This window comes from Psammomys obesus, unplaced genomic scaffold (assembly GCF_907164565.1).
Source record: "Psammomys obesus unplaced genomic scaffold, mPsaObe1.curated_primary_1811, whole genome shotgun sequence".
In the NCBI taxonomy this organism is placed as follows: Eukaryota; Metazoa; Chordata; class Mammalia; order Rodentia; family Muridae; genus Psammomys; species Psammomys obesus.
Window position 1 is genome coordinate 13920087 of NW_026596244.1, and position 16042 is coordinate 13936128.

Here is a 16042-nt window from a genome sequence, read left to right on the forward strand (position 1 = left end):
GAACTGAGTGGAATAATACCCATTTCCTGGGGGCGGGGCTCTCCAAAGTGGGGGCTTGCAAGGTGGAGATGGGTTTTCCAGTCTGGAGCCAGGGTTCCTCTCTAGGATGGGGGAACCTTGAAGGTCTGTCAGAGGCGGGGCCTCTCAGGCTACACTGTGAGCTCCATTCACCTCCCTCCATCTCAGCAGTGCTGTCAGTCTGCCCACTGCATTGTTTCATCATGATTTGCCTTAACTTTATCTAGACGACCAAGATAATAGAGTTGGGAGACCAAAAACAGTACTGTTCACCACCATCAGAATGTTAGCTTTTGCTTAAGAACTTAAAAAGAAAGATATATTCAGAATCGCCCGTGAAAATGAGCTTAATGCAGTGTATTGTAGAGGGTATTATTGACTGGTGAATAATTACTACTTAGGAATTCTGGTGCTTTATGGAAATTTCTCTTTTACCTCTAAGTTAGTAAATTTCAGTGCCAAATAAGTTGCAAGCAATGGCAAAAAAAAAAAAAAAAAAAAAAAAAAAAGAAAAAAGTTGTACTTAGTTCTACATAAGTTTGGATTTTAAATAAATTCTAGAATGTTCCTATGTTTTAGCGTATTTAATACAAATAGTAGTGCTATTAGGGTTTCTCTTTAGATTATACACTCATGTCATATTGCTAAGAAAATGTTGCTTAAAACATTTTATGAAAGGAGAAAGTTTATTTTGTATTTATTATGAGTGTTTACTAATACTTATGGTGAGCTTCAGAGTAAGAACTTTAGATCTGTGAGAAAACTCCTGTAGGGAGAAAGATCTTTCCTTCACATCCATTTAAAATGTTGGCTATTGGCGAGTGGACTGACAGAAGGTAAACATGGCAAACACTTACCAGTTTATTTAAGACAAATTTAAACCCTTCACAAGGATGTGAATAATCAGGGAAACCATGATGTTTGCTGCTGTGATGCTGTTAGACAAAGAGGGGGACATCGTGGAAAGATAGGATGTGACACAGAGGCATGAGCTGCAAGTAGCAAGTGTCAGAAATGTCTGTCCTCCCCGGATCTGCTCTCTGTGCAAGTGAAGCTGTTCTTTTCCTCCCATTGCAGGAAGGGGCCCCCGGGGGGTGTCTTGTGTTCTTAGGGCGGGGAGGCTCAGTTCAGAGGCTTTCATAAAGCACATGTTCCTGAAAGTGCACTCCACAAGCAGCCACACATCCCTTTTATACAAACAAGCAAGCAAACAAACAAACAAACAAACAAACCAACCACAGCTCTTCGGTAACCAAAGTCAAAAGGCCTAAAACTAAAAGTAGTATTCCTAGTTAGAAATTGATAGGAAAAGACTACAGTATAACTGTGTCCAAGGGATAGGTCCTGATACCTCACAGAAAAGATATAAAAATTACTTTAGATTTGTAAAAAGATTCTGCACCCATTTATTATAAGAAGACTTTAATATTATTTTGAGCTAATGTACCAGGAGTAGTTAGGTGAAAATATGAGGAATTTTGTTATATTTGGTATATTTGAATAAAAAGGCAGCAGACTCAGAATATATACCTGTGTGTATGTGCAAACAATACTTTGGAATGATATATGAAAAGTTAATAGCTGATTACTTGCTTGATTATTGGTGGGATTTTTGCATTTGAGGTTGAGAGTGGTAGAAAGACATTTTTATACTATCTGCTTTTTTTTGAGCCATGTGAATTTATCTGTTTCAAAATCACTTTGGTTCCTTGTATGAATGAATTAATGTGCAGAGCTTACGGCGTGTATCCCTTGGTTTTCTTATGGGATACTTTTCCTTTCCTGTTGCGCTTGTAATGTTATTTTCATGATACAGTCACTTCAGCAGCCTCCCTGAGATAGCATAGGCCTTATATTTCTCATCTTCACAGGGAGCTCTACTAGTAGAGAGGTTAGTTTTGTATATAAATTTGAACAAGTGCTTGTGGAAGAAAAACCAGTAAGTACAATTAGATTTTATATCTGCTGCCATGTATGATGGGTGAGTGCTGCTCTGTCAGTGTTGACAGGCTCTTCTCTGTGGTAGTAGTCTTCTGAGTGGTGTGTGTTCATATTTCATGGGAACGATTGAGTTGCCTTGAAAACATGTGTCTCGTTTATTTGTTGTGGAAAACATTATTAACCTAAGAATTAGAGACCAAGATGTTATATTCAGCAATTTTGAATAAAGTAACACACTGAAAGAGATGCATTTATTTAAAACAAAACCATTTGCTAAACATGTCTGTCAATTTTTAAACAGTCTAAATTTTTGAGTTAAACATTCTTAATATATGAAATTAAAAGATAATGTTAGTGTCTTGGTTAATTTCTCCTTTATTTACTGGTTAGTGAATTTGAGTGCCCAATCAGTTGCAAGCGATGACAAAAAAAATGTTGTAGTTAATAGCACATAAGTATCTTTAACAGGGAGTTTATAGAAGTGCTTTCCAAACATTACAGATAGCTATAGATTAGCAATCAAATGATTGTGAAGATTAATGACTAGTCTTTTAGCTGGGTAATTTAGAACAATATCTGGTAATCAATTGTGAACTATCAGTTTTAAGTCACAAATACCTTTTGAAAAACAGGTAACAAGAGGGATGGTTGTTTCATTACCACTTAGCTTTTAGACTGTGGAAATAAAGTGAGACGGTATTAGTAAAGCAGGCAAATGTAGAATATTCCAAGCATTTCCGATCCTGAAGGTCTGTGCTATCCAGCGTGTGGGGGCTTCTTTCGTTTCTTTAACAACCCAGTCTTCAGCTGAGCCTGATAGGAGGAGTATGTTTGTGCATACTGGGGCCCTGATGGTCCTTCTTACAGAGGCTTCAGCTTTTGTATTGCACAGAAGGAGGGGACACCATTTAGAACTAGTTCAGACTTTGAAAGTAATGGTTGACATTTGGGCGAAGGCTCTGCTTTTTTCTCTGTTATGAAAATAACTTGTATCCATTAGCTAAATATAATGTAAGCTTTTGTAGTTTATAGTTATATTTAGAGCTTCTATAACATCGAGAATAACTGATTTATTTAAAAACTTTCTTCCGAGGACAAATGATAGAGAAATGGGTTTTCTTGGTATTAAGGCTGTGCATTATCTGCTGTGTGATGCCGTTTGCAGTGGTGCGTACTTAGATCCTGGTACAGTATTTGGAGGCTAGAGGAATAATGGATTCTTGTCTCACATGTGTTTATGCGTAAGCTAACTAGTTATGTACTTGTTATTCCATGCCACCTATTCCCATTAAAATTATTTTTGTAAAATGAATGCTATAAGAAATATAAGTTTTATTATTAGCTATACATTTAAGAAATTGAGGGAATTTTAATTTTAATGTTCTGTAAATGGTGCTCGTTAAAAATATATCTCTTAACTGATTATATGTATTTCTTATAGGTTACTTTTGAAATGCACAAAGAAAACCTTGCCAATATATTTAGGGAAGAGCAGGGGAAAGGTGATGAAGAATTAGGGCCATCTTCTTCACGTCTGGATCCAGAAGTCCCAGATGTTGGTGCTTTCGTGGGCACCCAGCACTCAGATCTGAAGGACTCTCCCGTCTCGCTTCATTTCACTAGAAATGGTGACGAGAACTTCAGTATTGGGAAGGCAAGTTCAGTCGATTCTACGTTCAGCCCTGAGCTGCAGGCGCCAGAGACGTCTCCTGACGAAAAGAAAGCAGAGCAAGAAAGTCGAGAGGTCCTGGGCCAAACCACTTCGGGAGAAGCGACAAGTGAGATGAAGGACACCCGTGACTCAGAAGCATCTTCTGATGCAGGAGAACCTGGGACCCTTGCCTCTAGGTCTTTTGAACTACCTGGCAAAGATACGATGGCCATCAGTGGAATCAGTGCTGTCATAAGTTCTCCCTCAGAGCAAGATGCTGCAGAGGTGCCAGAGTTGCTGGAGAAATCTGGAGTAGAGGAAGAAGAAGAAGAAGAAGAAGATGATTATGTGGACCTGAAGGTGGAAGGTAGCCCTACTGAGGAAGCCAGTCTGCCCACAGAGCCCCAAGGCAGCAGTTTGTCTGCAGCCACAGGAGGGCCAGTCATGCGTGGCAATGACTGCAGGGCTCAGAAGGAAGCACCTGTTTCTGAAACTGAAAATGATCCTGAAAGTGGAGATTGTCAAGAGGCTAGGTTTCCAAGTATGGCCGCAGCAGGGTCTTTAGCTACCTCACCAGAAGCTCCTGTTTCCCAGACAAGTGTACAAGCAGACATTGATGAGACGTTGGATGGAGGAATGAAAGCAACTAACCTTGCTGGAGAAACTGAGTTGGGTAGTGATTGTGCTGACAATGTCTGTGAGGCCCCTGCTAGTTCTGAGCAAAAGATTGCCAAGCTGGATGTTTCCAGTGTTGCTTCAGATACTGAGCGGTTTGAATTGAAGGCCAGTGCTAGCACGCAAGCGCCACAGCCCCAGCGACATGGGCTTGAGGTAATTAGAGATACTGCCTTTGAAAGAATAAAGAGATAAAGGCATGATGTTTGCCCGTATGTTTGCCTGTGTAAATCATGCGTTCCTTGATTGTTTCTTTGGCGTGAATTTGCACTGAGTTAAAGACAACAGTTGTAGATACTTGATTAGTTTGATGTCATAATTAGGTAAGTCTGTATGTAAACATACATTTCAAATTGTTATATAATATTAGTCTGAATTTATGAGCACTCATTCATTCATCTTTGTGGTGCTGAGTACTGAACATAAGTTTTATGCACGCAGTGGTTATACTCTCAGCCCAGCGAGAGTTTAGTTATTATTTTATTACTTTAACAGAGCATCAACAAACATTACCACTTTCAGCTTCAAAAGTGCTGTAAGTTTAGTTTATAAAGAAACTCTAGGAGATACTTGTTTTTTATTCTTCAACTAAATCAGTTCTCGCACATTCCCTTTCTGATTAAACCTGGGGGTGTGCATTCACCAATACATAAGTTTGGTTTGAAATTTAAGGTTCTGTTTGTATCATGAGAAGAGTCTGTGACTGAGAGGTACAGCTTGCTTTTTTATCATATTTCACAGTGACATGTGGTACAAGTGTTTGGATGAATACTGCTGCTTTTTTTTTTTCTTACCTGTCTCTCATTTTCTCCCTTTCTTTTGGTTCTTGTTGTTCTTCATTATGTTGACCTTTGTTAATTTTTATTATATCTAATGAAGAATAATCTAGTTGCTATCTGGGTCACAAATACTGTCATCTTTGCTAATACTCAAAATTAAAAACTGTGTTATTCCTTTGTGAAATGCTATGCAGCGGCAGTGCCTGCAGTATCAGTAATGGTATTAGCATTATTGATAACTTTGCTTTAAATGCATGATAAGATTATTCATTGATAATTATTCATTGATTCTTCTGAGTTTCCTTTGTAGTGTTGTAGTGTATTAGAATTAGAATTTATTAGATGGGTTTCATGGAAGACTGAATTCTTTGCTAATGCCTTGCTTTGAAGTTAAACTTAATTTATTACTTCTTATTTTTTCTCTATTAGCTCTCAAGACAACAGGAACAGCCAGGGCAAGGAGCAGCACCGGATGCTGTTGACCAACCCAGGAGGGACTCCAGGTCGACCATGTTCCGCATCCCTGAGTTCAAGTGGTCTCAGATGCATCAGCGTTTGCTCACTGATCTCTTATTTTCCATAGAAACAGATATACAGATGTGGAGAAGGTTTGTTCATGTGTTCATTAAGGAAGATGTGTAAATCTTCATCTCTGTTTTCAAAGAAATTTATGTAAACATTTTCATTACCCCAGACATTTGATTGAAAAAGCAGACTATAAATTATTCTATGTTAGTGTTCTACCGTGTTTCCGTTTTTTCTCTATTCTACACATGGAATCCCAGTTTGGGCTACAAAACCATGAAAATCCAAGGTTTTCCTTATTAAAAATTGCTCAAGGTTTACTATAGCATTTTTTTTCTAGAATAGAGTTAACTAGATGGTAGGTATTTTAAGTGGGCATACTATTATAGATGCCCAAAACTAGTTGAAATTTATGTCTTACTTTGCTCTCATATTTAGTATGAGTAATCTATATATTGTCTATTAGTTTACATTGTATGATTTATAGTTTTAAAAGAACTCAAGTTTTTGATTTTTGTTTATATGTTACTCTTACCATTTAAGAGAATTTTATGCCATTATGCAAGAAAGTGTTAGCAGAGATTCACTTGATAGCACATGTGGTGCTGTTTGCCGCCTAGTTTTCGGTGTGACTTTTACTAAGTCTACTTGCGCTCAAGCCTGTAGTCCAGATGTGTGATGAGCAGGGTCTGCTTTAGCAAGGCCATGTCTTGGCCATAGACAGTGGCTGCTGACAGAGCGCCTTGCTTGTTCTGAGGAAGTGTGCTCCTTGGGACCTGCTTCACTTCCTGCCTCTCCTTAGGCAGGTATACGGTATTCTGTGATTTCCTGTCCTTCGCTTCATCACTAAACATAATTTATCTTTGGACAGCCACTCAACAAAGACAGTTATGGACTTCGTGAATAGCAGTGATAACGTCATCTTTGTCCACAACACAATTCATCTCATCTCTCAAGTGACGGACAGTGTGGTCATGGCTTGTGGGGGCATACTGCCCTTGCTCTCGGCTGCTACATCGGCCACGGTAAGGACCTCCCTGTCCACCTGCTGTGAAGTCGTGAGTGCTGTGTGTCCTTCCTGATTAAGCTCAGTGTGGTGGCTGCGCCGTAACCGCCGTAACAGAGCACACCTTCATGTTTACCTGGAGAGATGTCTAGAAGGGGTAAAGAGCCTGTACAGACTGTTACTTTATCAGGCCTGAGTTCGCTTGTAAGGAGGATGGTGGACGTGGTCTCATTGCTTTTTTTTTAGATGAAAAGAGAAATTAGTCTACTGTTGTAGATTTTCAGAAAGCCTGACCTTGAAAAAAGCTAGAACGTTAAGAATGCATCTGGTAGATGTGAATGGAGGTAATTATGGAATCCTGTGTTTTACAGCATGAGCTGGAGAATATTGAGCCTACACAAGGCCTTTCAATAGAAGCCTCAGTGACATTTCTGCAGAGGCTCATCAGCCTTGTAGATGTGCTTATATTTGCAAGTTCTCTTGGTTTCACTGAAATTGAAGCTGAAAAAAATATGTCATCTGGAGGAATTCTGCGACAGTGCCTCCGACTGGGTAAGCTGTTAAAAGCCATTGGTTAAGAATTCCATTTAGCAGTCTCAGTCACCCACACATTAATGTAACGGTTTCCTTCTGTTGGGCTAGGTGTGTACTTAGCATGTGGCCTGCGGTTTAGTGCGGGGCCTAAGAATTGGAAGCAAACCTAGGAACCCGGGCTTCATGAAGACACTTATGTATAAAAGCAGCAGAGAAGCCAACAAATGAGACATTTTCTATATTTATCAACAATAAGTAATATAAACTAGTAATTCCCAATAATTAGACTTTTTTGTACGATTATAATTTTCACTTAAAATGCCATTGAGCATAGCTTTTAGATTTAGTGTGCTTAGAAGAAGTTGGTGTACCAGTTGTAGAAATTGTGTGAAAAGTTCATGTTTTGCACAACAAAAGAGATGCCATCGTTTGTTAACTTCTCTCGTTAGAGCTGATTTTTATGTTGCAGTAACAACTGTTCTGTTCTTTTCCGTGAGGAAACTGTAAAAGTTAGGAAATTTATCTCACATTGAAACTGTGATAGTGCAGTTGGAATCTGAATGTTGACTTGTCTGTCAGGCCGCTGCGTCTTTAAACTTACTAGAATTCTGAGCTGGGCCGGCTGTGTGCAGCCCTGTAGAGTAGCTGCCTAGCACGGTGAGGCTGTGGCTTTAGTCATGGGAAGTACAGGACAAACAGGCCATTCCTGAACTGATTTCTGTTTAGCAGAACTCCTAGGTCGTTCTTGAGGGGGCTGGAGAACATTTTGTGAAACAGGGCTCTATGAAGATGAGGCTGGTTTTGAACTTGCTGTCTAGATGAAGATGGCATTTGAACTTGTGGTCCTCCTGCCTCCTCCTCCCGAGTGCTGGAATTATAGGCATAGCCACCAAACCTTGTTTTCTGCTGAGGATAGAGCTCAAATCCAAAGTCTCAGCAGTGCCAGGTAGACATGCCGCCAGCTGAGCTGCTCTCCCACAAAGAGGAAAATCAGTCAGTAATCACTGGCTAGGGACACTTTAGGAATCTGCTGAAGGTAATCTATTTTGAACAAAGTATAACAGGGGATTGTGTTGGGAAGGTGACTTGTATCTGTGCTGTATCCTTAACATACAATTTTCTTTTCTCCCTCCATCTCTCTCTTATGCATTACAGTGTGTGCAGTGGCTGTTAGGAACTGCTTGGAGTGTCAACAGCATTCACAGCTGAAAGCTAGAGGAGACACAGCAGAAGGCTGGAAAACAGTGCCTCGCCCGATTCCCCTGGGGAGGTCTGCAGCAAAGGTAGGATATAGAATCGTTGGTTTTACAAAAGTGTGTTGATATACTACAATTAAGATCCTAAAGTTTGCTCATTTTAACATAAAGCTAAATAAATCTCACATAGCTTCTAGGTTTCTTCTGTGAATATAACATTCAAATGTTTGTGTTTAAATACGTGGTAAATGTTAGCGAATTGTTAATCTTTCCTGCTTTTCCAATACTTTTTCTTGCTGCTATGATATGCTTTCATTCAGGCATGTCAGTTTTCCCCATGTGATTCCCTTCGCCATTTAATCTCAACTCCCACAAGGAAAGAAAAATTATATGAAAAAACTGGGAAAAAGCATTTTATGGCATGCTTTTCTGATATCTCACTGTCTTATTGATTTTTTTAAGTTTGCTTAATGTGTGTGTCATTTATTATTATTATTAATCTTATTATTATTATTTGATCTCAAATAGAGCCCAGTGGACATTGTGAGTGGTGGTGTATCTCCAGTGAGAGATCTTGACAGGCTTCTGCAAGACATGGACATCAACCGGCTTCGAGCAGTTGTGTTTAGAGACGTTGTAAGTTCAAATATTTCTTTCAGGCATTCTCTTACTGCTTTCTCTGGGCCTAACGTCCTTACAGAAGAAGGGAGCTCTGTGAAATAAAGCAGGCAGGTCTAGAAACCAGGTTTCTTGGAAATGATTTTAGAGTCCTATAGTGCTAAGAGGGATTAGCTGAGCTGCTTTCTCAGATGTGAGAGCAGCGTTCTGTCCCTTGGCTGGTGCTTAGGTAACCTGGTCAGATGCTGCTGCGCGGCCACGGCAGGCAGAACCCTAACCCCGTAGTCTGGCCTCCGTCCTCATGAGGAGTGTAGACACGTGCTCTCTCCCGGCTCTGCACCATTCACTGAATGGTTAATGTGTTTTCTCCCTGAAGTGTTAACTGTATTAGAAGGTACATAATGAAATGTTTCTCCCGTGGTGTAGTATTTTAAACTTTTATTTGTTTTTTATTTTTGAGGTGACTTTCAACTCTGTTTGCTCCTCCAGCCTCTCTAGAGCTGTGACAGCTGTCACATGTCTTGCTGTCTGTTTAACCTTTTAAAGATGAAAATAATGTTGTTTTAGCAGATTCTGGTGTTATTTTTTTTAAGATTTATTTATTATGTATACAGTGTTCTGCCTGCATGTACACCTGTACACCACATCTCATTATAGATGGTTGTGAGCCACCGTGTGGTTGCTGGGAATTGAACTCCGGACCTCTGGAAGAGTAGCCAGTGCTCTTAACTTCTGAGCCATCTCTCCAGCCCCCCCGATGTTAAATTTTTAAAGTTTTATAAAACATAAATCTCAAAATAGTCATTTGTAATCTTTGTAATAGTCATTTGAAATAATCACTCGTTGTACACTTGCTGTACATTTTGTATTGGCACTTTAAATCTGTGTGTCATGTGAAAGTGGTGAGCATTAGCTTTCTTTTTCCCTTTTCTTTCTCCGGTATTTTAGTGCCCTCTTGTGTTCCTGACTGGGTCTTAATACAAGTTTAGAATTTGGAGTTTGTCACTGCACAGTCATTTCTGAATACTGACCGAATAGCGCAGCGCCAGGTGCCGTGTGTCTGTCATCTCTGTTGTAGTCCTGGGAGGAAGATGACAGCGTTAGATTGTTTGGGGCTAGAAAGCACATAGTAGAAAGAGGTGGAGGAAGTGAGTTCAAGATTTTTGTAATTTGGTGGGATGAAAAAAGATGTCAGTGACTTGCCTAATGGTCACATCGTTAGCAGTTATAATACACGGCAGGAATAATAGAAGAGGAAAAACCTACATTCATCTTTTCTACTAAGAAACTCATGCTTGCAAACCTTTAAAGTGCAGTAGATTTTATCACACTAGAAATGTGCCTCAGAACTGCTTTAAGCAGACCTGTTAAGGGAGAGTTTGACATATGATATTTTTCTGAACTTGCCTCTAGAACGTCTGACAATGAACATTTTTTTTAATTTAAGTTTTTTATTTCTTTTAGAATTTCATATATGAGAACAGTAAATAATAATTGACACTTAATCTAATTGTCCCTTAAGTTTCCATATATTTTCTGGGCAACAAAGCTGAGGGCCTAGGACAAGTGCCAATCACTGCATTTTATCATCAGACTTAGCAACTTTCCAACTACCAACTACTTGAGATGCTTGCAATTTTAGGTTTCATAGGCATATTTATTTTTAAAATTTAAAATAAGTTAACTCTTACAAGAGGTGTTATCAGAAGTGGTGTGAATGGCATTTCTTACCCTGGGTGTGGAGGTCACGGGTGGCCGCGTGGAGGTCATCTGCAGAGCTGGATGGCTGCCCTGCACCTCAGTTTAGCTTGTCCTTTTCTTTTAGAAAAATGTTTTGTATTCAGTCCTGACTTGTGTTTGCCTGTGATGTTTAAAATACCCTGATGCTTCCTGATCCATCCTTTTCTCTTTGTGATAGCTTTACTTTTTTTCTCCTGGATGGTTGTTCTGGATATGCTGGGTATCAGTGCAGCTTGGGTGTGATGTTAGATTAATATTAGATTTATTTGGATTTTTATGATGAGAAGTAAAAACAATCAATTACCTTTCTATTGTGTTAATTACTATTTCAGTTGCCTTTTAAGTTTGGTACAACATGTCTCTTCACATTGAGCACTTAATTGTTTTTAAAGTTGAATCAGGTTTTCTGTTTCTGTGTTTGTACGTATTTAAAGGTGCTGCCAAGAACATGTTTGACCTTTGCTGAAACGTACTTTAGAATTATTACACTTAGTAATAAATTATTATCAAATGATATGTTTTTTGTGCACATTGAGAGACTTGTGAGCATCTTTTGTATTTTAAGTGTTGTGGTGTGGAGTAAGACTGAAAATGTTGGTGGTGGCATGAACAGTTACTTTTGTTTTCTTCTCAGGAGGATAGCAAGCAAGCTCAGTTTTTGGCATTGGCTGTTGTGTACTTTATATCTGTTCTGATGGTCTCAAAGTACAGAGACATTTTGGAACCCCAAGATGAAAGACACAGTCAGTCTCTTAAGGAAACTGGAAGTGAAAATGGTGATGTGTCACTTCCTGGTAAGTCTCCATATGTTATTTTCTGGTACCCAAAGTTCAAACAAACCCTTACCTGGTTAAGACACTGATTCTCACACTGAAATCCACCAGTGTGTAAAGGGAGACGGTAGTGTAATAGTTACTGAGAGCAAAGTAGTTTAACGCAGTCAAACTTACATATTGTATAATTGTTTACAAATGGGAGATGAGTTTGTACTGTAGGTGGTCCATCTAACTAAAGATGAGAAGGTGTTATCCTTTATAAGTAAAGAGTCCAAAGTTTTTAATGTAGTATTTGCCATGAAGGGTAATTCAATCTTTTGTATTACCTAGGAATTAAAAATTCCTAGACTTCTTGAAAATATTTTAAAGAATTAATTATAATTTTAAAAGTAGTTCTCAGCCAGGCAGTGGTGGTGCACACCTTTAATCCCATTGCTCAGGAGGCAGAGGCAGGCGGATCTCTTGAGTTTTAGGCCAACCTGCTCTACAGAGTGAGTTTCAGGACAGCCAAGGCTACTCAGAGAAACCCTGCCTTGAAAAGCCAAAAGATAAATAAAATAAAGAGGTACTAAAAGGGAGTTTCAGTCACAGTTGGATAAACGGCTTTGGTGGTTACAGAACTAGCTGCACTGAGAGGAGGTGCTCCCAGCTCCCTCTCCCTCCCCGTGGGTTTTCATCTTCGTATAGATTCGGACGTGCGAGAAGAAAGACTCTGCCTTCGTGGAGCTTATCTCTGGCAGGAGGAGACACTTTTTTTTTTTTTAAACAGTTTCTTGTTTTTTAAATTTTTCTAATTTAATTTTATTTATATATTTATTTATTACAATTTCTTCACTTTGTATTCCCACTGCAGCCCCCTCCCTCTTCTCCTCCCAGTGCTACCCACCCTCCTTCTTCTCCCTCTCTGCCCCTCTCCTAGTCCCCTGATAGGGGAGGTTCTTGTCCCCTTCTATCTGACCCTAGCCTATCAGCTCTCATCAGGGCTGACTGCATCATCTTCCTCTGTGGCCTGGCAAGGCTGCTTTCCCCTGGGGAAGATGATCAGAGAGCCAGCCACTGAGTTCATGTTAGAGACAGCCCCTATTCCCCTTACTAGGGAACCCACTTGGACACTGAGCAGCCAATGGGCTTCTTTTGAACAGGGCAGGTCTAGGTCCTCTCCATGCATGGACTTGGTTGGAGTATCAGTCTCTGTAGGCCCCCATGGCCCCAGGTATTTTGGCTCTGTTGCTGTCCTTGTTTAGCTCCTGTCCCCTCCAGATATTTCTATCTCCTCTTCTTTCATAAGATTCCCTGCACTCTGCCCAAAGCTTGGTTACGAGTCTCAGCATCTGCTTCATTACCCTGGCTGGTAGAGTCTTTTAGAGTCCCTCTGTGGAATGTTTTTGTCCTATTCCCTATTTTCTCCCTCTTCTGATATCTGTCCTGTTTGCTTTTCTGAATAAGGATTAAGCATCTTCCCTAGGGCCCTGCTTGTTGTTTAGCTTCTTTAGAGTATAGATTTTTTAGTATGTTTATCCTATATTATATGACTGATATCCACTTATAAGTGATTATATACCATGTGTGTCTTTCTGCTTCTAGGACACCTCACACAGGATAATCTTTTCTAGGTCCCACCATTTGCCTGCAAATTTCATGATTTCCTTGTTTTTTAGTTGCTGAGTAGTATTCCATGGTGTAAATGTACCACAATTTCTGTATCTATTCCTCCACGGAGGGACATCTGGGTTGTGTCCAGGTTCTGGCTATTACAAATAAAGCTGTTAGGAACATGGTTGAGCAAATGTCCTTGTTGTGTACTTGAGCCTCTTTTGGATATATGCCCACGAGGGGTACGGCTGGGTCTTGAGGTGGCACTATTCTAATTGCCTGAGCAAGGGTGCACCCTGACGTGTGTGTCAGCGCTCACAACATTATGCATAACGTGTACATTGTCAGCACATCAGCAGCGACAGTGATTAGGAACACGGGATCCAGTGTTGAGGGCACACCTCAGAGGAAAAGAAAGAGAGTGTTTTGGCTCTCTGCTGCCACGTGGTTTAAACGCACAGCTGTCTTCCTATCTCATGATTTCTGGTGTCCTCTGAGTGTGGCCTGGTGTGATTCTCAGCCCTGCAAATGATCCTGGTGACTAGAATTCCAACATGGACTCGATGCTGGCTGGTGCCCCCACTGAAAGGGCTTGGGGCTGAGGGGAGCAGCTGAGGTCCCTGAGTGTTAGTTGGGAAAGGTCTTAATTCCTATGTTAACGATTTTTCTGTCTTCGTGCATTGGTTTGAGAGGCCGTCCTGTCTGCATGGCCCCTCCCTCTGTAGAGTAGAAGTCAGTCACGTTCCTTAACAAGAGCTGGTTTAGATTCTGGTACAGTCAGGCCTGGAAGGACTTAGTAACTCGGCCTTGGAACTGGCTGTTACTTTTGATTCTGTTCTGTTGGTTACCTCTTCTGTGAATTTCTTAAATATGAGGTGTGAGTCAGTGGTCTCTTTACAGTAATTGCCTTTCCTGACCAGTTATGAGGACAGCGCAGCAGCAGTTCACCTGATGGGCTGGGGTTGGAACACAGAGATAACTAGAGGCAGTCAGATCCCAGATGGATTGGGTGACAGAAGAACAGTATTTCTGAACATTAATGTGGGTACTTAACAAAGAAAAGGCATTTAATAGTTACTGTAAGATAGCTGGAGCAGACTGAAGGTGATATGCTTCAGTTTTCAACCTTTGACTTTGGAGATTTTGACGGAGCAGATGGAGGGCAGGCTGTGGGATAGCTGTGTGTGTGTGTGTGTGTGTGTGTGTGTACACTGTGTGTGTACACTGTGTGTGCGCTGCATGTGCGTGTATATGTATATCCACCAAAGTGCACGTCCATGTATAATGTGCAGAGTGGGGGGATCCTGAGCGAACATACATGCAGATAGAGGTGAGGAGAGAACCAAGACTAAAAGGATCAAGGATTGACCCCCTAAGTTCCACAAGCTTAATAAATCAGGGAAGACAAAGTTAAAGACATTAAGGAGAAACCACTGGTGAAGTGAAAACAACCTATGTGTCAAGGGAGGACAGAGTCGTCAGTGTGGGGAGCATCCACGGCTGCTGTCCCAGGTGCTGTATGGAAAAGCACTGGCCATTGAGTTTGGCAAGGTGTCGCCTTTTGGTGAATTTGAAAAGAGCATCTGGTTGGAAGGGTTGGGAATTTGACTGATCAGAGAGTCACGCTGGGCAGCAGCGTGGGCGGCTTGGGCTGGGGACATAGCTCAGTTGGGCGAGTGCTTGCCTGGCATGCGCGACATCCTGCCTGGGATTCCCGAGGCCTCATCAGCTGTCATGGCAGCACATCTCTGTAACCTCGGCACTCAGGGGCTGGAGGGAGTGAGATCACAGGCTCAAGGTCTGTCTTGGATTCATAGCCATTCTGGGATACATGAGACCCTGTCTCAGCAGGCGTGGGGGAGCTCCTGTTGAACTAGACCTTCCTCAGCATCCATTTGTTCCGCATGTGGGAGGCGCTGACCATTCTTTTCAGCAGTGGAAACTGCGTGTGAGGTAGTTTTTCCTTTATGCACTGTAGGATTCAACTCTATGACGATCCATGTTTATGTTATGCTCTCTTCTGAAGGGTGTTGTGGGTATTTATGAGTTGTTGATTCTGTCATCTATTTTGGTTATAAGATGCATGCCTTCATTATATTTTAAAATATGTGTTAAGACTTTTTGATTTTGAGAGAACATGATAGGAAATCCTGGATGGCTACTGGGACTTGAATAGAAATAAAATTATTATTTTTTTTAAAACTTGATTTTTAAGATTTGCTTTTCTGTTTTTGGTTAAGATGCAGAAAGCACAGTAGCAGAATGCAGCTCTTTAACCATGTCTTCGGTGGAGGACCCCTCGGGAGGTGCCGCCTCTGCTCGCAGGAGGGACTCTGGCCTGGGTGAGGAGACAGCCTCTGGCCTAGGAAGCACGGTGTCTGTAGCTTCTCCAGGAGCGCCTCCAGGGGTCAGCGCGGGCCCCGACGCCGTCAGTGAGGTGCTGTCCACTCTTTCTTTGGAAGTCAATAAATCTCAGGAAACAAAAGCGGATGGAGGAAACGAGGTGGATAGGAAGAAGACACCATCAGTTCCAGTTTCAAAGCCTGTCAATGTGAAGGACATTCTCCGGAGCCTGGTTAACATGCCGGCCGATGGAGCCCCAGCGGATCCCGGCCTCCTGCCCCCGGCCAGCCTGGGTGCTCTCAGTGACCTGGCTGCCCACGCTGTGCACTTCAGGTCTTTCGACAGGTACGCAGGCGTCCCTGTTCTGCTACGCTTAGGCTTGTAAATCGCAAAGCTCCACGGTATGGAAGTGTGAAAGGCTAGACTGTGTGGAATTGTTTGATCTAATTCATAAAAAATGTAAGGTAGTTCTGTTGTATGGTTTGCACAGTATTTTTATTTATTAACGTTTTATATGCCACTAAAATTATTTTAGGCATATTTTTAGTAGTGTATTAGCACATTGTATGTAAAAATGCCCTTCCTTCCTTCCTTCCTTCCTTCCTTCCTTCCTTCCTTCCTTCCTTCCTTCCTTCCTTCCTTCCTTC

General features: G+C 41.1%; 1 protein-coding gene across 1 annotated transcript in view; it reads left to right on the plus strand.

The window, feature by feature from the left end:
* Positions 1-16042, plus strand: part of Lrba (LPS responsive beige-like anchor protein) — a 429351-nt gene that overhangs the window by 92543 nt on the left and 320766 nt on the right. The window contains exons 22-29 of the mRNA XM_055596564.1: positions 3401-4441; positions 5494-5672; positions 6461-6614; positions 6967-7147; positions 8285-8412; positions 8854-8961; positions 11318-11477; positions 15293-15740. Of these exons, the coding sequence (XP_055452539.1) occupies positions 3401-4441; positions 5494-5672; positions 6461-6614; positions 6967-7147; positions 8285-8412; positions 8854-8961; positions 11318-11477; positions 15293-15740 (2399 nt within the window). The remainder of the gene's footprint in view (positions 1-3400; positions 4442-5493; positions 5673-6460; positions 6615-6966; positions 7148-8284; positions 8413-8853; positions 8962-11317; positions 11478-15292; positions 15741-16042) is intronic.